This window comes from Erythrolamprus reginae, chromosome 4 (genome assembly GCF_031021105.1).
Source record: "Erythrolamprus reginae isolate rEryReg1 chromosome 4, rEryReg1.hap1, whole genome shotgun sequence".
NCBI lineage: Eukaryota > Metazoa > Chordata > Lepidosauria > Squamata > Dipsadidae > Erythrolamprus > Erythrolamprus reginae.
In genome coordinates, this window is record NC_091953.1 from 59,635,274 (window position 1) to 59,660,035 (window position 24,762).

The 24,762-nt window shown below is 43.1% G+C and overlaps 1 protein-coding gene across 6 annotated transcripts in view; it reads left to right on the top strand.

Moving 5' to 3' along the window:
• Window positions 1–24,762, top strand: part of ITSN1 (intersectin 1) — a 135,711-nt gene that overhangs the window by 23,926 nt on the left and 87,023 nt on the right. For all 6 annotated transcript variants that reach the window (XM_070750374.1, XM_070750373.1, XM_070750378.1 and 3 more), the window contains exons 6-11: window positions 6,476–6,636; window positions 7,521–7,700; window positions 11,499–11,592; window positions 19,536–19,636; window positions 22,062–22,125; window positions 23,499–23,636. In XM_070750374.1, the coding sequence (XP_070606475.1) occupies window positions 6,476–6,636; window positions 7,521–7,700; window positions 11,499–11,592; window positions 19,536–19,636; window positions 22,062–22,125; window positions 23,499–23,636 (738 nt within the window). The remainder of the gene's footprint in view (window positions 1–6,475; window positions 6,637–7,520; window positions 7,701–11,498; window positions 11,593–19,535; window positions 19,637–22,061; window positions 22,126–23,498; window positions 23,637–24,762) is intronic.

A 24,762-nucleotide genomic window follows, 5' to 3' on the forward strand; every position in this document is an offset into this window, starting at 1 on the left:
TCTTGAGAACAAAGACCTTGGTGAAAAAGATAAGAGTATAAAAGCTTTTAGATCTTAATCAATGATTGGCTACCAAATTTTTTACTACCACACTGTGGGCGTGGCCTATGCATTTTGTTTCAACATCTTTCGGTGCAAATTGGGTGCTCTGGGGTGGAGCTCCAAATTTTGCTACCGGAACTGCCTTCCTGACCGTTTCCGTAGGAGCCCATCACTGATCTTAATACATGCTACCGTGTTTCCCCGATAGTAAGACCCCCCCCGATTGTAAGACATATGGGGGGTTTCAGGGGGGTTGGCTAATATAAGCCATACCCCGAAAGTAAGACATATGTCTTACTTTCGGGGAAACACGGGGGTATTGCTGGGGGGGGGAGCCCGATGACCAGTGCCGTCCTTCGCCACCGCCTCTTCCCCGGCTTGGCAAAGCGAAGGACGGCGCTGGTCCCCGCTAAGCCTTCTGCGCCTGACTCGGCGAGGCGAGAGGGAAGAAGGAGAAAGGTTTTGATGCTGAATGCTAATTCAGCAGTGGATTCGTCTGCTCAGCTATATAGGTTGGGTCTGTACAACCCAGTATTTCAAAAGAAAAAGGAAAAAAAAGAAGAGTGTTTTTAGGCTCCTATCTCCCGATCCAAATTGCTTTTGAGCAGACCGGATTCGCGAGTGCCGGTGCATCCGCTCAGGTGGGGAAAAAATAAATAAATGTTAAGGCGCGGAAGGTAATCAATCCGATCGGTTTGAGAGCCGGCTTCTCCTTCGCGCGCCCTGAATTCGCTTCGCCTCGCCTCGCCTCCCTCAGCCACCTGCGCTCTGCATATGCCTCCGAGGTGCAGACCCCCTTCGGGCACGCCGGGTTTCCCAGAGGCTGACAGCCCAGCCTCTCGTTAACCCGGCTGCCGACGGGAGGGCAGCCAGTTGCAAGCACAGTGGAGGGAGGCGGAGGGAGGGGAGAGGGAGCCCGCCTCCTCCTTCCCCGAGGTTGGACGGCGGTAGAGGTTCTGCAGGCGGCAGCGACGGGATCATTTCGGGACTGGGCGGGCTGCTCTGTTGCTTATTTCCCAGCCGCTACTGGAAGGGCCCGGGCAATGCCCCCAGCCGCAGGCGCAGAAGGCGCAGAAGGCTTAGCGGGGACCAGCGCCGTCCTTCGCTTTGCCAAGCCGGGGAAGAGGCGGTGGCAGCGAGGCGAAGGACGGCGCTCCCCTCCGCTCGGCTCGCTTCGGACCAGCGCCGTCCTTCGCCTTGCCGCGGCGCCACCGCCTCTTCCCCGGCTTGGCAAAGCGAAGGACGGCGCTGGTCCCCGCTAAGCCTTCTGCGCCTGACTCGGCGAGGCGAGAGGGAAGAAGGAGAAGCGCAAGTGGATGCGGAGCGCCCGGGAGGCATTTACCCGCCCGGGAGGCATTTATCCATCCTTCGCTTTGACGGCGCTGGTCCGCCCGCTCGGCTCGCTTCGGACCAGCGCCGTCAAAGCGAAGGACGGATAAATGCCTCCCGGGCGGATAAATGCCTCCCGGGCGCTCCGCATCCACTTGCGCTTCTCCTTCTTCCCTCTCGCCTCGCCGAGTCAGGCGCAGAAGGCTTAGCGGGGACCAGCGCCGTCCTTCGGTTTGAGAGCCGGCTTCTCCTTTGCGCGCGCTGAATTCGGGGCTGGGGGTGGGTGGACGCCTAACGCCGCCCGCCCGGAGGAGAAGAGGCCTCGCCCGGGCCAAAGCCCGAAGACGAGCCGGCCCCGGTGCCCAGGACAATATAAGACATACCCCCAAAGTAAGACACAGTGGGGCTTTGGGGGGTAAAAAGATAGTAAGACACTGCCTTACTATCGGGGAAACACGGTAAGAAGGGAGTTGTCTAAATTTTGAAAGAAAAGTTATGCCATAGAATAGTTGGTGATACCATATTAAATTCCAACTAAGCCTCCAGCTGGATTTGCAACTGCTTACTTTTGGTCACTAACTGGCAAAAACTTTTAAGAGAGGAGTATTGTATGAAAATAATGCGAGAAAATAATTGTCTCTGTTCTGTATCGCATTAGCATAAATAATGTGTTACAATTTATTTGAAACACTTTCATTTAGGATGTCTGTTAATCTTGAAAATTTCTAGTGTTTACCTTTTTAACATTCAAAGTTCATAGTAATATTAAGTCCTAAATAACTACAAATAGATTATATTATATTTGGTCCCTAGTCTAGGTTGCTTTCATGAAAAAAGAGAGATGGATAAATGGCATAAATGGCTTTTCATAGGTATGTAGGTATTTTCAACAAAATAAACATATACCATATATCTTTTCTAACCTGTGGCAATTAAGCATAAAATAATTCATAAAATCACAATTTTTCTACATTGTTCCTAAATAAGAATAATAACAATGTAATTCTTGAGAACAAAGACCTTGGTGAAAAAGATAAGAGTATAAAAGCTTTTAGATCTTAATCAATGATTGGCTACCAAATTTTTTACTACCACACTGTGGGCATGGCCTATGCATTTTGTTTCAACATCTTTCGGTGCAAATTGGGTGCTCTGGGGTGGAGCTCCAAATTTTGCTACCGGAACTGCCTTCCTGACCGTTTCCGTAGGAGCCCATCACTGATCTTAATACATGCTACCGTGTTTCCCCGATAGTAAGACCCCCCCCGATTGTAAGACATATGGGGGGTTTCAGGGGGGTTGGCTAATATAAGCCATACCCCGAAAGTAAGACATATGTCTTACTTTCGGGGAAACACGGGGGTATTGCCGGGGGGGGAGCCCGATGACCAGCGCCGTCCTTCGCCACCGCCTCTTCCCCGGCTTGGCAAAGCGAAGGACGGCGCTGGTCCCCGCTAAGCCTTCTGCGCCTGACTCGGCGAGGCGAGAGGGAAGAAGGAGAAAGGTTTTGATGCCGAATGCTAATTCAGCAGTGGATTCGTCTGCTCAGCTATATAGGTTGGGTCTGTACAACCCAGTATTTCAAAAGAAAAAGGAAAAAAAAGAAGAGTGTTTTTAGGCTCCTATCTCCCGATCCAAATTGCTTTTGAGCAGACCGGATTCGCGAGTGCCGGTGCATCCGCTCAGGTGGGGAAAAAATAAATAAATGTTAAGGCGCGGAAGGTAATCAATCCGATCGGTTTGAGAGCCGGCTTCTCCTTCGCGCGCCCTGAATTCGCTTCGCCTCGCCTCGCCTCCCTCAGCCACCTGCGCTCTGCATATGCCTCCGAGGTGCAGACCCCCTTCGGGCACGCCGGGTTTCCCAGAGGCTGACAGCCCAGCCTCTCGTTAACCCGGCTGCCGACGGGAGGGCAGCCAGTTGCAAGCACAGTGGAGGGAGGCGGAGGGAGGGGAGAGGGAGCCCGCCTCCTCCTTCCCCGAGGTTGGACGGCGGTAGAGGTTCTGCAGGCGGCAGCGACGGGATCATTTCGGGACTGGGCGGGCTGCTCTGTTGCTTATTTCCCAGCCGCTACTGGAAGGGCCCGGGCAATGCCCCCAGCCGCAGGCGCAGAAGGCGCAGAAGGCTTAGCGGGGACCAGCGCCGTCCTTCGCTTTGCCAAGCCGGGGAAGAGGCGGTGGCAGCGAGGCGAAGGACGGCGCTCCCCTCCGCTCGGCTCGCTTCGGACCAGCGCCGTCCTTCGCCTTGCCGCGGCGCCACCGCCTCTTCCCCGGCTTGGCAAAGCGAAGGACGGCGCTGGTCCCCGCTAAGCCTTCTGCGCCTGACTCGGCGAGGCGAGAGGGAAGAAGGAGAAGCGCAAGTGGATGCGGAGCGCCCGGGAGGCATTTACCCGCCCGGGAGGCATTTATCCATCCTTCGCTTTGACGGCGCTGGTCCGCCCGCTCGGCTCGCTTCGGACCAGCGCCGTCAAAGCGAAGGATGGATAAATGCCTCCCGGGCGGATAAATGCCTCCCGGGCGCTCCGCATCCACTTGCGCTTCTCCTTCTTCCCTCTCGCCTCGCCGAGTCAGGCGCAGAAGGCTTAGCGGGGACCAGCGCCGTCCTTCGGTTTGAGAGCCGGCTTCTCCTTTGCGCGCGCTGAATTCGGGGCTGGGGGTGGGTGGACGCCTAACGCCGCCCGCCCGGAGGAGAAGAGGCCTCGCCCGGGCCAAAGCCCGAAGACGAGCCGGCCCCGGTGCCCAGGACAATATAAGACATACCCCCAAAGTAAGACACAGTGGGGCTTTGGGGGGTAAAAAGATAGTAAGACACTGCCTTACTATCGGGGAAACACGGTAAGAAGGGAGTTGTCTAAATTTTGAAAGAAAAGTTATGCCATAGAATAGTTGGTGATACCATATTAAATTCCAACTAAGCCTCCAGCTGGATTTGCAGGGGAAAATTCAGGGCTCCAAGTTCCTAGCACAAGGGAAAAGCTGCTACTTCCAATAGGCATGTCCCATTTAATCTATATGTTACAAATGCATTTTTGCCAGAACAGGTATTGCTTCTGCTAGGGAATGCCCCACAGGAGTTTGCTATTACATTCTGGTCCTACTGCAGTTTATGGATTTCCCTCAAGGGTATCCCTCAGAATGCATAATAGTAAATCAGGAGATAATTGCTATACAAGTGGTCAGGAAAGGATATTGATAGTACATTATTTGTAGCTGGAAGTCACTGCTTCTTATCATTGTACTGATTAGAGCAGTCAAGAATAGCACAGTATCCCACAAAGTACAAACAGTACTTTGTGTGTGAAAGTACGTTTAGTAGAGCTTACCAAAATGAAATATTTTCTCTAATTAATTGTGGTATAATTTAAAGATTTCATGTAATAACCTGTAGAATTATTTATTTTAATAATCCTGTTTTGCTTGGCAATCTGCTTTCTACTAAATTCTCAGGATATGTTAGTTAAGAATAAATATTAGAATATTTTTATTTCGGACAATATGTTTTAGATCAACTTTTTGAACATGATGTCTTCTAGATCTGTTGGACTGCAGTGCGGCCAACGAGAATGTTTGGTGAATAAAGGAAGTTAAAATCCAGTACATCTGAAATTATTATGTTAAAGAAAAGCTAGTTTAAAGAGTCTTGAGTAGAGGAAGAATATTCTAGAGCAGCCTTGCACATCTTTTGGGGCGGCGGGTGGGGGAGAACCAGTTTAATTCCTTATAAATAAGCACAGGCCACTAAAGAATAGCTGTACAGTGGTTCCTCGACTTTCGCGGGTTCCAACGTTCGCGGAAAGCCTATACCACGGGTTTTCAATAAATAAATAAAATTTTTGAAAACCCGTGGTATTTTTTTTATTTTTAAAATGTATTTAAAGAAGCCATCTTTAAATAAAAGCTCCGCTTCCGCCCCAGCCTCCCGATCCTTCCCCTTTAATTCTCGGAGCATTGGTATGCTCCACTTGAAGAACCTTACTGCCACCCGCTGCCGCCAATTTTGCTGCTGCTAATTTTGCCGCCGCAGGGCCCCTCAGCTGTTTGGCGGCCCACGTGTCTTCTGTTAGCGGCGGCGGCAGGAGGTCCAATCTGGGCAGCAGCGGCCAAGGCTCAGCCACCTTGCTGGGCCTGTCTTCTTTCAGTGCTGGACCCGCAGCAAAATTGGCGGCAGCGGGTGCCGGACCTGCTCAGGGAGGAGCCCTTGGTGGCCATGGGCGAGCCTCCGGATCCGGAGGCACAAGGCAGCCCAACAGACGGGTGGGTACCCGCCTGCAGCCGCAAGGGGGGGCGAAGGTTTGGGCTGGTCAGCGTCTTGAGAAGGCAGCAGCGTGAAATGTCAGCTTGGCGTGAACGGGCGGGATTGATGCCCTTTAAATTTAGGGCTTTTCCGGCTCGCATCTTCCCCCCCCAACCCCTCCCATAAGGCTTAAAGCCAAGCCTTACTGCCGCCCGCCACCACCACCAATTTTGCTGCCGCTGATTTCGCCGCTGGCAGGCCTCTCAGCTGTTTGGCGGCCCACGTGTCGGCCGCTGCTGCCCAGATTTCCCCTCCTGCCTCCGCCACGACCAACAGAAGACACGTGGGCCGCCAGACAGCTGAGAGGCCCGACGGTGGCAAGATCTGCGACAGTGGCGGCAGAGGTCCTGTGAGCCACCAAATAGCTGAGGGGCCTGGTAGCGGCAAAATCAGCAGCAGCAGCAGTAGCAGGCATGTGTGGGCCGCTGAGCAACTGAGATGCGCGACCTCCACTCCAGCTTCTGCCGCCACCACCTGCGACCTAGAGCGTAGCAAAGCCCCCAGATTGCCACCTGTTGCCCCTGCGGGTTCTGGGGTTAAGTGAAACCAGGAATGGAGGAGGGAGGGGGAGGAAGAAAGGAAGCATCTCTACTTCGCGGAAATTCGACTTTCGCGGGGAGTCTCGGAATGCAACCCCCGCGAAAATCGAGGGAACACTGTAATGCTGATCATCTGTTAGGTATCCAGGAATAGTACAACAGTATGGAGTTGGCAATATGTGTGAAGCAATACTGGACTATGTGGACCAATGTCTCTACCTTAAGATAAAAACATCACATGACAAGGTATTTTTTAAAATGCTGATCATTCTAGGGCTCTGGCAGATATGAACAATGATGGGAGAATGGACCAACTGGAATTTTCTATAGCAATGAAACTCATCAAACTAAAGCTACAAGGTTATCAGCTCCCTTCTGCATTACCTCCTATTATGAATCAGCCTCCCATTGCTATTTCTGCCACATCTGGATTTGGTAAGAATATTTTATATTATATCATCTTCCTGAAGTACATTGTAGATTTCATACTGTCATTTTATTTAGAGATCACTTTAATACAATTGTAATGAACATCATCATGGCTTTTCATCTGTGATATAAATGTCTGTGTTAATTTTTGTTAAGAGTTATTATTTGAAAAACAGGACAATTACAAAAATTTAGGAAGAAAAGGGGAAAAAAGAAAAAATATAGAAAACAGTTCAGTTAAAGAAAAATATAATAAATGATCTTCTACCCTTCTTTACAGCAGTTACAAATTCATTATCCCATTCTCCCTTTTACCATCGTGATAATCCCTTCAGATCCTTTTTGAATCCTTTTCAGTCCTCAAATCCAAAAATTACCATTTGACATGTTTCTATTTTAAGCAAAAAAAATAATAAAATCCATAAGAGGTTTTCTGTCTTTTACAGGTAGTCCTGGACTTATAACCATAATTGGGACTGGAATTGCAGTTGTATGTTATTATGGTTATAAGTTGAGGCACCATACTGTCGACTTGCTTTTACAATTTTTTTTTTGTTATTTTGATTGCATTTTTCATTGTTTGTTAAGGGAAATATAAAAATATTTTTAAAATAATCCCTCTTGGTCTACAACCTGATTTACTCTTGTGATCCTAACTTGAAAAACAAAGGAATCAATGTTTTCCCCCAAAAAAGATTCTCTTTCCCTATGGCGAAACATTGTTTCAAATGCTGTTCTTTTGCATTATATCTTAGTCTGGTTTGTTCAAGAATCAGAACATTTCCACCCACTTTGATCCTATACTTATTGAAGGATCATTCATATAGATCATTGTAATAAAAGTCTTTGTAGCTGACCACCAATGATAATTATGAAAACTTCTCTTACAGGAATAAGCGGTCTCTCCGGGATGCCACCTCTTTCAGCTGTAGCTCCAGGGCCGATAACATCCATACCAGTTGTGGGAATGTCTCCACCTTTAGTATCTTCTGTTCCTACAGCAGCTGTGCCTCCTGTTGCTAATGGAGCACCAGCTGTTATCCAACCTCTACCACCTTATGGTCATCCCGGTATGCTGACTTATCAACATTTAGATTTCCAGAACTTATACATATTCTATTTTATATTTAAAAGAAATTTGTATTTTAAAATGGAATCACATATTTATGTAGGACATCAGTGAAATTCTACCCTGGATGTTAAGTTATCTGCTAAACTTGTAATACATTGTTTTCTTATTGAAAAGTATATACTAGAGGTATATACAGTATATTCAGATTCAGTTTCTCAAAGATGTTTTGGAGAGTATGAACTTAACATCTGTCTGCAATACTAAAACGACCCCACCGTTTTTTTAAAGGATCAAACTGTTCCTGTGTCATTTAATCCAAGGACTGCATAGTCCTAGTGCCTGCAGTACACTTACATGATTCTTTTATCAATTTTTATGTTTATCAGCATAGCAAAATATTACAGTATCTTACATCAAATATTCATAAGTTTAACAGTATTCAGAATTGCAAAGTTGCACTCCTGATTCTTTCAGATTTGTATTAACTTTTTATAATAATCACTAAATCTTTGATAATTTCATTAATTTTAACAAGCTCATCATTTTTTCAATGAAAGATTAGAATTGTTAGCTTTTTCAGGTCTTTTAAGTACAGTGATCCCCCGTTTATTGCGTCCCCAACCATTGCGAACAGGGTACTTCGCTATTTTTCAACCCGGAAGTCAAAAATACCATCTACACATGCGTGCCGGGCACGCATGCGTAGATGGCAGCGGCTTCCCTGGGTCTTCCCCCTCTTGCTGGCGTCAGCGAGGAGTTTCCCCACTGCCTACGCAAACTCCTCGCTGCCGCTCGCCCGCCCTTCGCCTGCCCACGCCGTTCGCTCCCCCCTCTTGCTGTCGGGAGGGCGAGAAGCCCTCCCCAGCACCCGCTCGCCCGCCCTTCGCCCTGGCGGAGAAATTCCAGCCCCCACCTGGTCCCGCCCGCGGCTCGGCTTCCCTGGCTGCTGCTCCGGTCGCCCGATCGTCTCCTGCCTCCCGTGCCGATGTTCCCTGCCAAGCCTGGCTCGGATTCCCTGGCTGCTTGGCGGGGGGGGGGGGGGGCTCGGCCGAAAGGAGCTGGAGACGCAGAGCTGAACACACCCCTTCATCCCCAAAGGCCGGCCTTTTTGTCTGGGAGGGAAGATGACGTGCCGGTGGCACAGGGGCGAGGGGCGGGAGGCAAATCGCTGCGTCTCCAGCCCCTTTTGGCCGAGCCCCCCCCCCTCCGGCCAAGCAGCCAGGGAAGCCGAACTGGGCTTGGCGGGGAACATCGGCACGGGAGGCAGCTTCTGCCGGACATGGGCAATGGGCGGGACAGAGAAGCGGGGAGAATCAGGAGGCTCCTTTGGCAGCTGGGGGCTGCCTGGCTTTGTTGTTTTGGCTGCAGCGGGTGCCAGGCAGCCTCCAGCCGCCAAAGGAACCTCCTGATTCTTCCCGCTTCTCTGTCCCGCCCATTGCCCGTGTCCGGCAGAAGCTGCTGCCTTATTGCTCTTTGCCGGCGGGATGCAAAGTGCTGGGGTGGGAGGGTGTCCTGACAGCCCCCCCCACCCATATGCTTCGCCTCCCGCCGGGCAAGAGCGCTCGGGTGGCAACTTCTTCTAGATACGGGTGATGTCCACGCTCTCTCTCGGCGCTTTCGAGCCGAGTCCGTGAGCGAGTTCGCTCCCGGACTCGGCTCGAAGGCGGCGAGAGACAGCGCCAAGGAACGGGCCTGTCCACGCTCTCTCTCGGCGCTTTCGAGCCGAGTCCGTGAGCGAGTTCGCTCCCGGACTCGGCTCGAAAGCCCCGAGAGACAGCGCCAAGGAACGGGCCTGTCCACGCTGTCTCTCGGCGCTTTCGAGCCGAGTCCGTGAGCGAGTTCGCTCCCGGACTCAGCACGAAAGCCCCGAGAGACAGCGCCAAGGAACGGGCCTGTCCACGCTGTCTCTCGGCGCTTTCCAGCTGAGTCGGGGAGCGAGTTCGCTCCCGGACTCAGCACGAAAGCCCCGAGAGACAGCGCCAAGGAACGGGCCTGTCCACGCTGTCTCTCGGCGCTTTCCAGCTGAGTCGGGGAGCGAGTTCGCTCCCGGACTCAGCACGAAAGCCCCGAGAGACAGCGCCAAGGAACGGGCCTGTCCACGCTGTCTCTCGGCGCTTTCCAGCTGAGTCGGGGAGCGAGTTCGCTCCCGGACTCAGCACGAAAGCCCCGAGAGACAGCGCCAAGGAACGGGCCTGTCCACGCTGTCTCTCGGCGCTTTCCAGCTGAGTCGGGGAGCGAGTTCGCTCCCGGACTCAGCACGAAAGCCCCGAGAGACAGCGCCAAGGAACGGGCCTGTCCACGCTGTCTCTCGGCGCTTTCCAGCTGAGTCGGGGAGCGAGTTCGCTCCCGGACTCAGCACGAAAGCGCCGAGAGACAGCGCCCCCCGGACCCCCAACCCGGGTTTGGGGGGCTGCTAGGAAGCCCCCCATGCCGGCGGCAAACAGCCGCGCCGCCCCCAATCTTCGGCTCCTCGCTAGCGCTGTGGGAGTAAAAACACCGTCTGCACATGCGCAGACGGTGTTTTTACTTCCGCATCGCTACTTCGCGAAAACCCGCTCGTTGCGGGGGCTCCTGGAACGGAACCCTCGCAACGAGCGGGGGATCACTGTAATGCTAAAACCATGTTAAAACATTATAAAGGCAAGTGCATATATTTACATATTTAAGCAAACCTAATATTAGATTTGAGATTGATATCTTTCTGAAGTGTTGCTCGGCCTAAATTGTCTTCTACTTTTATAAATATCTAATTAGCGGTTCAGTTTCCACATTGTACTAAGCCAAAATTTAATTTGTTTGGCAAATAATGCTGTAAAATCTATCTATAGAATGAAAATTGGCTTTCTTTTGATAAACTGGTTGAATGAATTGTAGCTTTATTAAGAAACCAAACCCACTGTATTGTGAGTTTAGTTTCTTCTCCTTTTACTGTAATATACTGCTTACACATTCCAAGTTTATCTTGAGCTTTGGCAGAAAACTATTCAAGGAATATGTAATTACATAAAAGGAATATATAGATAATTAATTTTACATAAACAATTTTATTGTACTGTACACAGCCCACAGAAAATAAAATACCTTTAAATAGATACATCAATACCATGGATCATATCCATGCCCGAGGGAGGTATGGATAGAAAAGGACTTGTCCATTATGAAATCAGGCAAATGCTGCAGCTTAAGTAATTGTATCAGATATCAAGATTGCAAATGCATAATGGCATTTGTGTGATGACTTCACAGTGCAAATGACATCATTTTGACATCAACTCTGACGTGGTTTACTATGGATGTCACAATCAATATCATACAGCTTAATACACTTGTCAGATTCTCTAAACAACAAAGAGATCTGTTATTACCAATTAATATTTTGTTTAATTGATTAATATATGTTTTAATAGCCTCAGTGGTACAGTACTTAGAGTGCAGTACTGCAGGCTACTTCTGCTGACTGACTGCAATTTGGAGTTCAAAACCCACCAGGCTCAAGGTTGACTCAGCCTTCCATCCTTCTGAGGTGGGTAAAATGAGGACCCAAATTGTTGGAGGCAACTGCTTAGAGAGAGCTGTAAAGCCCTGTAAACCAGTATAAGTGCTATTACTATAGTTGTATGTTTTTAATATTAAATTTTATGATCCTTTGTACTTCTTAAAAATCACTTATAATATTATAAGCAATATTGTAATTTGTTTATATCAAAAAGTATATTTGATAATGTCAATTTATGGTGAAATAACTTGTGTATTAAGCATTTAATTTAATCAAACTTAAAGCATAATTATGTTTCAGCAACATTGCCAAAGAGTTCCTCCTTCGGTAGATCTGGTGGAGGATCCCAATTAAATGCAAAGCTGCAAAAAGCACAATCATTTGATGTGGCTGGGTAAGTATGACTGTTTTGTTCTAAAGTACTTTGGCAGCTTTGTCGAAAATGGCACTCCTACAGATATTCAGATACAAATGTTTTCCCTAAATTTAAGAAGACCGCTTATGAATAAGTGGTATCAGAGATGAAATCTTTGGATTTAACAGGGTGTTTTTAAAAATCTGAAATTAAAGGATTCATTCTGTTGAAAAGCTTGTTTGTATAGTCTAGAATAGAGTTTTTATTATGATCACTGATTAAAATTGTGTAAAATAATATATACTCATTAATACACTTTATATTGAACATTTGTTTTGTTGTGAAAAAATATTCATAGGTTAAAGTTTTGTATAAATTCTCTGTTTTCCCCAAAATAAGACATCTCCTGATAATAAAATATATTGGGGGAAACACAGTAATAAGATTTGGATTTATCTGGGAAAGTAATTAGCTAAATGTGATTTACACTGCTACTTATTCCTGTTACCCTGTAATAAGTTCTTCATTTGTTTTGACTGTGCCTATGTTTGGATGCAATTTCTCCTTCTTCTACATCTGTTTTTGGTGCTAAAATTCTCCATTTTATTCCATCATGTATAGTATTTCACAAATTCATTAATATGCATTTAGCCTGGTTTTTGCCTTGTTTTATCTTAAAGTATAATTTTATAAAAAAGCATTGGTATTTAGGAGATAAGGTAACACTACAAGTTTTCTTAATTATTGCAATTGAAATATTATTGCAATATTGATCTGAATATAATAAAGCTTTTAATTGAATAAATCTGGTAAATTAATTAAATAAATGGTACTAAATTTGAATTCTGGAAATATTTATAATGCCTAAAGGGTAGCACCATAACTCAGCATTTGAAAGACACTGGGCTGGAATCTGAGCATTGCACAACAGGTTGAGCTTTCATCTTCACCTAGTTTCTGCCAACTAGCAATTCAAAACCATGTAAATGCAAGTAGATAAATAGGTACCATTTTGATTGGTAAGAAACAGCATTCTGTGACATCATGCTGGGCACATGATGATGGAAATATCTTCTTACAGCATTGGCTCAATGGCCCTTGAAACACATGAGCTGTAGTCAATTACAGCTAGCAGAGTAAAATCAGCAGGGATTCCTTCCCTTCCTAAAGCTTCAATAACTGTCAAAATGTTATGAGGCCAGCTGTTCCTAAGAAGATTCCTTTAAATTTGATGGACATCAAATCAATCTATGTTTGATGAGAAGGCTTTGAATTGCAATCCAAGAACTTTTGGGGACACTGACATAGGATAAAACAAAATCCATTTTTCCAAAGAAATGAATTTCAGTATAAATTTTTTTAGCCATTTAAGAATTCAGATGTGAGTTGCAAATGATAGTATGTCATATTTTTATTAAATTTAGGGTAATTTAAATTCTGAGATACATTTATTCAGACACGTTTTGAATGGTGTTAATAATTCCTATTCATATATAGTCTTATTTTGGAGATCAACATGGGCTTCTAATTTTCACATTTGTTTTAATGAAGCCTCTTAGTAGCAATGGCAGTATTCATAAAGTATGTTGGGAGGCCTCTGTATAGAACATAGCAATTAGTATGCTGCCAAGAATTTAAAGTTGGCTAAGATTATTTTAGCTATCTCTCAGTGTCTCTATCTGCATTAGAACCAAGTTAACAGAGAGAAAACAAGCAGGGGAAAAGGAGCATAACCAGAGAGGTTATGTGCTATTAGACTTTGTATGTTCAGCTGTAAGATGTAATTTTTTTTCTTTCCTGTGACTTGATTTTTGCCTAATATGGGTGACTGAATGATTGTTCCCTGCTGAGAAAATAGAGACTGTAAGAGAATTATAGGTTGCTAGGTTCAAGAGAGTGTGCTCACTGAACAAGAAAACAGGGAGTGCTAACAAGAGTTTTGAATTAATCTTGCCAGTTAAAGTCTCTGAATGTCAAAGGGAATAAAAAGCTGCCCTATAGAATGGAATATAGGACTGATAAGCAGTAAAAAAAATGCAATTGTGCTTTATAAAACACAAAGAAAAGGTCATGTCAATTGGTAACACACTCCTGGCAAAGAATGCAATGGGACCAGGGTATAAAACCAAGCGCTATAGATCATTTAGTTTGATATCAGTCCTTGGAATCATAAATGCCTTAAAATTGTTACTAAAAGTCAGCAAGAATTTGTTGGAATCAGTTTGACAAGATTTGTTTTTATTTTATTTTTAAATTATAACTTCCTTTAGAGTAAACTATAAACTCCTAGAAGTCAACTCAGTTAAATTGCACCTCATTAAGATAGCAAGAAATACAGATATAAGTGAAATATTTTTGGAGACTTATGAAACCCAGGCTAACATGACAGTTTCTGCATCAAGCTTGCAGTAGCCACAAATGAGATAGAAATTCATTATTTTGAACAATGAAGCTGTACAAACGTCTACCAGATGAGATGAAGTAACAATATTCTTAAATTGTTTGCTATGGTGAGTAGATAAGTTCAAAGAAGTAGCAAAAAATAGTCGGCAACAAGGTTGATGTTATGTTGATAACTCAAATTACACATAGGACCTAATTTTCCTTGAATATATTAGAGAAGGAAAATGTGTAAAATAAAATAATTTAAAAAGAATTACCAGTACAAGGAGAAACATAACTTTAATTCATCATCAGAATAGAGCTGGAAGGGACCTTGGTGGTTTTTTAATCCAGCCCCCTACTATAGCTGGAGATCCTATACGATTTCAGACAAGTGACTGTCTTGTCTCTTTAAAAACCTCCAGTGTTGAAGACCCACAAGGTCTGAAGGCAATCTATTCCATTGGTTAATTGTCCTCACTGTTAGGAAGTTTCTCCTTAATTCCAGATTGCTTCTCTCCTTGATTAGTTTCCATCCATTGTTTTTTGTTCTGCCCTCTGGTGCATTGGAAAATAAATAAATCGCCTCTTCTTTATGGCAGCCTCCCAAATACTGGAACACTGCTATCATGTCCCCCCTATTCCTTCTTTTCTCTAGACTAGCCAAACCCAAATCCCGCAACCATTCTTCAAATATTTTAGTCTCCGGGCCTTTAATCATCTTACTTGCTCTTCTTTGCACTTTTTCCAAAATTCTACCAGAGAATATTTAATAACTTATTTATATTAAAAATAGATTGTATTATTGGTGGAGAGGAAGTATGCTGTTCTTCACAATTCACCATAAACAACAACTTGAAGAAAAATTTAGGATCATTTTCCTTTCCTACAACCCTTGACAGGTTCCGGGTATTGCCTATGATGTAACGCTCTCACTTTGCAATTCTTCAAAAGAACATAAAGGAGATGGTAAAAGAAATCACAGATTCAGTATCTAAAATATAATAAAATAAGTTTAAAAATGCAAACAAACAGTATAGATAATGGTAATGATGTACCCTTCCTTTATAGACAGTTGGCTTTAAAGTAGTTTCTCTGGTAGAATTTTGGGAAAAGTGCAAAGAAGAGCAAGTAAGATGATTAAAGGCCTGGAGACTAAAATATTTGAAGAATATAAAAGGTTTCATGGGAAAGTCATATGCTATTGAATAGTATCTTCTTCTTGGTATGAATTACAGTGGTGGGATATAGCCGGTTTGCACCAATTCGGGTGAACCAGTTATCTTTTTGCCCAGTTCAGAGAACCAGCTAATCCCACCTCTGGCTGGCCCACTCCTTCCTGCGCCCCCCCAGAAGTCCCCCCCACTCATCCCATTTTGGCTTTAAGGGTGGTCCAGGAGGCTGAAAGGCCCCAAACCCCTGTCTAGGATGAGTTGGGAATGGAGATTTTGCATTATGATTGCTCATTAGAAAGTAGGAACTAGTGAAAGAGGAACGGAAAAATCCATTCTTTTTCAGTTTTTTTCTTTTCCTCTTTCTTTCTTACACTTTAACTCTTTCTTTCCTGAGTCTTTTCTTTTTTCAAATCTGTTTTTTATTTGTTTATTCCTTAGCTTTGTATTTTTTTGCTGTATGAAGGATCAATTTCTCAGCTCCTATAATTCTACATTCCTTATTTGCAGAAATCATATCAAAATTTAGAATGAAAACCGCTGGGAGCCATCTTATATAACGCAGGTTCTGAGTGCCTCTAACCAAAAAGTGTTTATTCATAGAAGAGAAAAATTGTAGCTCTAGATTGAACTGTGGGTTCCTCCTGTGCTCTCTGAGCTTGATGGTTTTCTTTCAGATGTTTCATTACTAAACTGGGTAACATCATCAGTACTAGAAGGAAGTCAAATTTGCTCTTATTTTCATATACTAGTGCCTTACCCTGTTAATGTTGATCAGTTGCTTCACAAAAAGTGATTTGATTGGTGTTGGATCTCTACAGCCTCAGACAGAGAAGGGCTATTCTGCACCCCTCCTTCAAATGTTCTTTAAAATACAGTTTCCCAGCATTCCTTTAGGAACCTCCAACATGCAAACTGGTTAATCATCCTAAAATGAATCCTCTTTACCTGGAGTTTAAAAATTTGCTATTTACCGAGGAGGTGTGTGGCTAAAAGTCAGTCTACATTTAGTGTACATCTGACTTTGGGGATATTTCTTCGGCACCAAATAAAAGTGTATTTTCTGTGCAGTTCACACTCCTTGCTTGCTGGATCTGGATGTCACAAAGGAAAGCCGACATTTTGTCATTAACCCCCCCCCCATGCCCCGTTTTGGCTGGCAGAGTGCTGCAGGAGCCTGAGTGCTTTCACGCCCCCTGGCCATGTCCATCCTGGCCACATCCACCCAGCCAGTCATTAGGGCAAACAACCAGTTGTTAAATTATTTGAATCCCACCACTGTATGAAAAGCTGCCAATTTTTAGGAATACCTAATTTAAAAGAACTTAATTTACAAAAGGGACGACTATAATCTTGAAAAAATCCTTTTATATATCATAAAAAATTAAAAATATGAATAAAAGAAATTTGTTTTTATACCAAGCTTAAAAGAAGATGGGAACCACACACAGCTTGCTAAACCACTTCAACTAATATTGATGCAAATTATCCTATCTATGAAAATAATTGATAGATGGGACAGTACTCCCAGAAAACATTTTCAGATATTCAAATATTAGACCCTGTGATGTTGGAGAGGTTGCAAAATAAATGACATATGTGCTAGAGATACACAAAGGTGATACCCTTTGGGGATGAGATATTTGAGAAATGTTCTTTATAAATGTAGAAGTGTCCTACAAAATCTATAAATATGAAAATATTTTAGTAAGAAATACAAAGAACTTAAACAAAAATTCAAATGCACAAATATTGAAGAGATATGGCTTGATAAGAACACATTGAAAAAATAGGTTGGAATGGTGGTTGATTACAATCAGATAATGAGGTAGTAGAATGATGTGGCCGTAGGGGGGAAAAGGAATCTATTTTAGGTTGCACCAATAAGAACATTATTTTCCAATAACAGGAAATAATTGTATTTTGTAATTAACCCTACACCCCTTTTTGGCTGGCAGAGTGCTGTCAGGCCCCATGGCCATGCCCACCCAACTGGCCATTAGGACAGAGAAGTGGTTGTTAAATTATTTGAATCCCATCACTGCAAAATGGTCTCTTTCAAATACATTGTACTTGGAAACTTTAAAATAGAACAGATTGAGAAAGGATAATGGCAAACAGTAGAATTAAGAAAGAATGTTGGAAGTATTATTGGAAGCATGTCTTGGTTTGAATCTTGAACTGGTCTCATAGTTCAAAGTGTGACTTACCGTATTTTTCGCTCCATAAGACGCAGTTTTTTTCCTCCCAAAGTAGGAAGAAAAATCAGCCTCGTCTTATGGAGCGAAGATGCAGGCAGGGTGGGGGGGGGGGAGGCTGCGAACTCCGAAGCGCCATCCCGCCGGCTGGCTGGCTAGCTGCTGCCTGGCCCCCTCCCTCCCGGAGGAGGGTCTCCCTCCTCACCACCAGCGGCGCTCCCCACGCCAGCCAGCCAGCCAAGCCCCGCGCCCGCCGGAACCGGCTCCTCGCTCTCCCCCCGCCGCCAAGGCCAGGAGGGACGCCGCTGCCCCCCCTTCCTTCTCTCCGCCCGCCGCTGCGCCGAGAGGAAATGCCGGCAAAGGCTTTTGTCAGCGGAGGCCGGCGAAGGCGATATTCAATGTCGGGGGCGCACGGGCAGTTGGCGCGTTCCCTATCTCCCTGCTAGCCCACTCGGAATATTCAAAATAAGAAAAGCCTTTGCCGGCGAAGGTTTTTCTTATTTTGAATATTCCGAGTGGGCTAGCAGGGAGATAGGGAACGCCTGCAACCGCCCGTGCGCCCCCGACATTGAATATCACCTTTGCCGCCGGCCCCGCCTCTCCTACAACCCCCTTGCTGAGAGCTCTCGGCAAAGGTGAGGCGGGCAGGGCGTGCGCGCGTCACCGCTAAGAAGAACGGAGAACGAGAGTGAGTGAGAGCAACAGACAGCAAGATAGTGAGAAAGAGAGAGGGAGAGAAAGGGGGGGAGAGAGAGAAAGAGAGAGGGGGAGAGAGAGGGAGAGGGAGAAAGAGAGTGGGAAAGGGGGGAGAGCTAGCAAGAGAGGGAGAGAGAGAAAGAGAGAGGGAAAGGGGGGAGAGAAAGAGAGAGGGAGAGGGGGAGAGATAGCAAGAGAGGGAGAGAGAGAAAGAGAGAGGGAAAGGGGGAGAGAGGGGGGAGAGAAAGAGAGGGAGGGAGAGAGAGGAGATAAAGGAAGAGGAGAGAGAGAAAGGAAGAGAAAGAAAGAAAGAGGGATAGAAAGAGAGAGAGTGAGAGATGCTCAGTGAGCCTTTCTTTGAAGTTGCCTTTCTTTCTTTCTTTCTTTCTTTCTTTTTCTCTCTTGCTCTCTTGCTCTTTCATTCTTTTTTCTTTCTCTTGCTTTCTTTCTTTCTCTTGCTTTCTCTCCTTCCTTCCCTCCTTCCATTTCTTTCATTCCCCCTCTCTATTTTTATTTCTCTTTCATTTTCTTTCTCTCTTTCTTGCTTTCTTTCTTGCTCTTTTTCTTTCTCTCTTTTACCTTCCCTTCCTCTATTTCTTCTTTTCTTTCTCCTTCCTACCTTCTTCCCTCCCTCCCTCCCTTCAGTCCTTCCTCTCTTACTCTCCCCTTTCATAAGTTTCCTTGCTTCCTTCCTCTGTTCCTGTTCCTTCCCTCTTTCTTTCTTTCTTTCTTTCTTTCTTTCTTTCTTTCTTTCTTTCCTTCCTTCCTTTCCTCCCTCCATTTCTTGCTTTCTTTTTCCTTCCTCCCTTCTTTCCTCCCTCACTCCCTTCTTTCACTCCTTCCTGTCTTCCTCTCCCCTTTTTGGCTCAAAATATTTTTTTTCTATTTTCCTCCTCTAAAATCTAGGTGCGTCTTATCAGCAGGTGCGTCTTATAGAGCGAAAAATACGGTACTTTTTGACATGTTAAGCTTTTAATCTGTGTTTCACATCATGTACTTTTCAAACTGCTTGTAGAATGATTTGATGATATGTATATTTATTGTGCATACTGTTCATGTATTGTACTGATAACATTGGAAACACATGGATGCTTTAAAATGGTCAGGAGAAAATAATTATGATAAAGAAAAATCCAAGTTGTTAAAAAGGGAAAGTTATGAATATTTATATTTAAGGAACATTTAATGGAAAGATTCATTATAACTAACATTTGTGGCATAATGCTAAAAGAATTGTAAAAAACCGCACTATAGAAAGCAAAAATGTATCTTTTAAAAGAATTTAGTGAGGGGTATGCTGATTTTTTAAGGTGCTTTCGCAGTATTAAACCCTCTTTGCAGAAATAAATTCTATTGATCCAAGATAGATGTAAAATGGTAACTTCTGCCGTCAGTCTTCTATGTTTCTATGTTAAGTGACACTTCAGTAGTTTTAAAATGTTAAAGAACAAGGAGAAAGTTACTTTAAAAAAATCTAATCTAGAATTTAGTATTCTTGATGCTGTGGTTTATTGTCTCTATTTTATCATTCCAGTGCATCTCCGGCAGTAGAGTGGGCTGTTCCTCAGTCATCAAGACTAAAATACAGGCAGCTATTCAATAGTCATGATAAAACAATGAGTGGACATTTAACAGGTACTAGGAAATGCTTTTCAATGAACACTTTTAAAATTATATTCACTTCAAATAAGATACGGTACATTTAAAATATATTCAGTTTTAAAATATGTTTGGTTTGCTTAATTCTGCTAAATACTTTGGAACTTGTGTAATGCAGCAGTTAAAAGTCATGCCAATCAATGAGATATTAGCATATTGGTGAAGGGGAACTTTTGAATTTAAAAGGACTATGTTTCTGAATACTAACCATTAGGGAAATAAAAGTGAGCTAGCATCTTGTTGGCCTCTTTTGAAAAACATATGTTGTGCAGTGTGTGGGACTTTGATTTGATTCAGCTATTTTATTTATTTAACTGTAATCTTTCAGACCAAAATCCTCTTACAGCTGCTTGCAACCAATATATAGTTTAAATTAAGAACTGTGTTGATAAACACACTTTTAAATTTGTTTTTTCCCTAGAACAGTTTGTGGTAATGGCTTTCTGGCCAAATACAAGATTAGCTCTTTTAACAATATCTCACATTTTTTTTAAAAAAATGCAGTTCTTAAAGCATTTATTTATTGTTAAAGTAATCCAAACCCCCTGCCAATTCTAAAAGAGACTCAGCAGCCTACAACATTAACAAAAAGGATCTGAAGTCATAATAATCAGGACATAAAAACAAAGTCAAAACAAAAAAATAATTACTACGAACAAAAATAATCCTGTAAGAATGAAAACTGCAATGGTATAGGTTTTAATCTGTTTCTAGAATTGTTGCCAAATGACTTCACTGACTTCCATGGGGAAATATTTCATAAGGTGGGAGCTATTATAGAGATGGTCTGCTGTCATAACCATATTTGAAGGCAACAAAAGGGAAGGAAACATTTGACAGACTGTTCCTTGAAGATTGGCAGAACTGGATGAACAGATTGAGTTCTAACAAGATGTTAACCTATTAGGGCTCTTTGCAAGTGCTGTGGCAACTTTACATTTATTTGCCTATTTCCATTCCCTTATTGTGACTGTTAGTTGAAATCTTTTTAAGGCCAATACTATTTAAACATTACAACATGTAGTTTGGTTAGATGACATAAAATTAAGTATTTTGCATTACCATTACTGGGATACAACATTAGTTGAACCGTAAATCATAATAGTAAATTGTGAATCTTTGCTGTACATATGAAAGCAATATATATTTCCCTTTTCATATTTTTTGCTGTTATAAATATTTAACATTAATAGAAATTGACTTCTAAAGAAAGCCTCTTATTCCTTAGCTTTCATCAATATTCTTAAAAAGAAATATGGTGTACATGAAGCGCGTTAACTTTTAACATATTAAAGATTGCCTTCTGAAACACGTACAAAATGTCAACTAGTCCAGAATGTGATGCTCAGGAATGGAGCAGTATTTACAGATAATCTGTTTCTAGATATCTAGAGTAGTTGTCATTTCACTTTTTGAGTTACATTAATCACTGTTGTTTCCTACTTTTCTAAAATTTAGTTTTGATATGTGAACCCCCTTTATCCTATGAATATTCTATACTAGTGATGGCGAATGTATGGCATGGGTGCCACAGCTGAGCTAGAGCTGTTGCCCTAGCTCAGCTCCAAGATGCATGTGTGTGCCGGCCAGCTGATTTTAGGCTCACACAGAGGCTCTGGGAGGGCGTTTTTGGCCCCAGCAGGATGGGGAAAAGCATTTTTACCCTCCCCTGGCTCCAGAAAAGCCTTTGGAATCTTGGGAGGGTGAAATATGAGCCTACTAGGCCCACCAGAAGTTGGGAAACAGGCCATTTCCGGCCTCCAGAGGGTCTCCAGGGGGTGGGGGAAGCTGTTTTTGCCCTCCTCAGGCATTGGATTATGGGTGTGGGCACTTGCGCATGCGTGATAGCGTGTGCGCATGCTCTTTCGGCACCTAAGGAAAAAAAGGTTCACCATCAATACTCCATAGTCTGCGGAGAGGGACAGCATACAAATCTAATAAATCAATAAATACCTTTTATTGAGGCCCTGTGCAAAAAATCATAATATGGAAATGTTAGTCATGTTAGTATATATCAGCAGAAATCAGAAAGTAGCACCTTTTTTAACTAATAAGTTTTATTAATGGAAATATCTCTATGTGTACATACATAAAATGTAATATACAAAGCTAGAACTAATTGTTGCATCGAATAGCAACGCTTCCCTTTTCCAGTAAAACATGCTGATAATCTTCAGGAAAGTAAGTATTAAAAGTTGTTTTTACATTTCTTTGGAAGAGACAAGATTTTTTTCTAAAGGGCTGCATTGTTTAAGAATAGGTTCTATAAAAATTTCATCAGTCTGCTGGTGGGAAGCTACTAAATTTGAATAAAGATATAAAGATAAATAAAAATCAAGGCAACCGTTTTAAAAAAATCTGTATTAAAATGTATCATTTTGGCACGTTTCCCATTTACTAGGTCCACAAGCAAGAACTATCCTTATGCAATCTAGTTTACCACAGGCTCAGTTGGCTACAATATGGTAATTTTTTAAAATATTTATTTTCAAATATTTATCACCAGTTTGTTTTCCAGATCTCATAGTTTGCTTTATTTCTGATTTAAATTATCAACAGACTTTATGATAGACTTTTGAACAGAAAAATGCTTATTTATTTAAATTATTTTAGAATTTGTTCCAAACATACCTCTTAATGTTCTCTTACCTATGTAACAGAAAATGAATTATTACCATGTTCCTAATTTAAAAGAGCTACAAATATAAAGGGAGCGCTTCACTTTAGATCTGAAGCTGAAAAAGATATAAGAAAAGCTACAGAGAAAGTGCCTTGGCATGAATGGGAGCTTATTGTTTGCATCTTCTTGATTCAAATGCATATTTACTTGGGATTGAATAGCTAACATGCAAGTCCAGGGATCAATCTTCACAAATTAGGCTTCTCCCCAGATTTAATACTCGAGATGAACTATGATCTAGCAGGACAGACCTTGCGACAAAGGGTGGAGGACATCGAGAGGCAGGAGGACTTGGGTAGAGTTCCGCTGTTTCTGGCCCCAGATGCCACTAGATATGTTGTGGCTCCTGCAAGATACCTGGGACAGCTAGAGTCAGCAAGCCATAGAAAGGCATTTGCCCTTGTACAGTGCCATGTGGTTCCATCCGCCGTTTTGTACGGCAAGTACAAGGGAACTCCAACCACTGAAAGATTTTGCCCTTGTGGCTCAGGAGAGGTGGAGACTGAGGGACACATGCTCCTGAGATGCTCCTTTTACACTGACATTAGGAGAAAGCATATTCTACCACTTATTGAGGGATATCCTGGCCGCTCGGACGTTGCCTTTCTCCGGTGGTTGCTTGGGGATGAGCAGGCCAGGATTACGGCACAGGTGGCCAGATTCTGCGCAGCAGCAGCGGGGATTCGTCGCAAATGTGTGCCTTCATAGCGAGATATGTACATCTCTTGTATAGTTACAATGGGTCAATCTTGGTTGCTCAGTCAAAAGTCCTGTTTCCTGTTCTTTTTCCTTTTAATTATTATTAATATTATATTGATGGTCTTTGACCATAAATAAAATTTTATTATTATTATTAAGTCCAGGGAAAGATAAAGCAACAGGTGTGCTGTGCATATTTTTCCTCTTCCAAACCACCTTTTTAAATTTGGAAGTAAAGAGCAGTACATATCTAATAATAGCTATTTGATGCCCAGAAGAAAATAGGACAGAGGGATTAAATGCATGGGCACATAGATTATTAATGAGTAAATCTTGAGTAAGGTAACTGGGAGCACTAAGCACTAAGAACATAGTCTCTTCCTTCTTAGTTTAGTATTAATAGAAAAAGAAATAGTGAAATGCATTTAACTCATTTATCCCTATTCCTTTCTTTTATAGGAATCTTTCAGATATTGATCAAGATGGAAAATTGACAGCAGAAGAGTTTATTCTAGCTATGCATTTAATCGATATGGCTATGTCAGGACAGCCATTGCCGCCTGTGTTATCCCCAGAATATATTCCCCCTTCATTTAGGTAAAATGTACAGCTTTGCATTTTGATGCTGAATTTTATCTTTAGAATTCTGCTCCTGATTTTGCTGTAGATAGATTTATTGTGTAAAGAATTATAATGTCCAGACATGTCATTTTTTCTAATTTAGAGAAGTGGATTTTTTGGTCTAAATTTATTAATCAAATTTATATTATTATCTAATCTGTCACTATATAAAACCAAGAATGTAATACACAATATGTCCCCTCCCACCCCAGAAACCCCAAATAAAAGCTTTGTTTTTTATTTTTTCCAGAAGATAGATAAGGTTTGAGACAAATTGACATCCAATAGAAAGCTATTTGAGAGGCTCAGCCCCACCATGTAAATACAGCAATTATGGATTTTGGCCCCCTAATCAGTAAATGCAGCACAATTATTATTTTGAAACAGATTGAGAGCTGCTAACAACAGTTATAAATACAACAATAATAAAAAACAGTAAAAAACAACAACAATAAAATCAACAGTTTAATAAAAACAATAATATCATTAAAAAAAAACCACATGCATACATTACAATCAATCTAGTTCTAATTCCAGGCCTGCCAGAAAAGCCAGATTTTAACAGCTTTCTGGAAGACCAGTAGGAAAGAGATAGCGTAGATTTCTGGGGGCAATTGATTCCACAGGGTTGGAGCCACCACAAAGAACGCTCTTCCCCGAGTTCCTGCCAACCTACATTGTTTGGCAGATGCGATCTGGAGAAGGCCGACTTTGTGGGTCCTTACTGGCTGCAGCAAGGTATGAGGACAGAGGTGGTACTGTAGATAAACTGATATCAAGCTATCCAGCCTTTTTACAAGAGAGGCAGCCATATAAGATTTTGAAATAAACAAACAAGCCAGCAAGCCATAATGTATGGGTTAAAGCCAGCATGCTAAATTGCATCCAGAAACTAATAATCCATTGCAGGGCTCACAAGGCAGGTGTAATGTGTGTCCACTGGCAACCATTTGTTAAAATATTGGCCACTGAATTTTACATCAACTGCAGCTTTTGAGTGGTTTTTAAAGGAAGACCTGGCTAAAGCTTGTTATAACAGTTAAATCAGGCAGTGAGGAGATCGTGGGCCACTGCAGCCAGGCCCTCATGACACAAGTGAAGT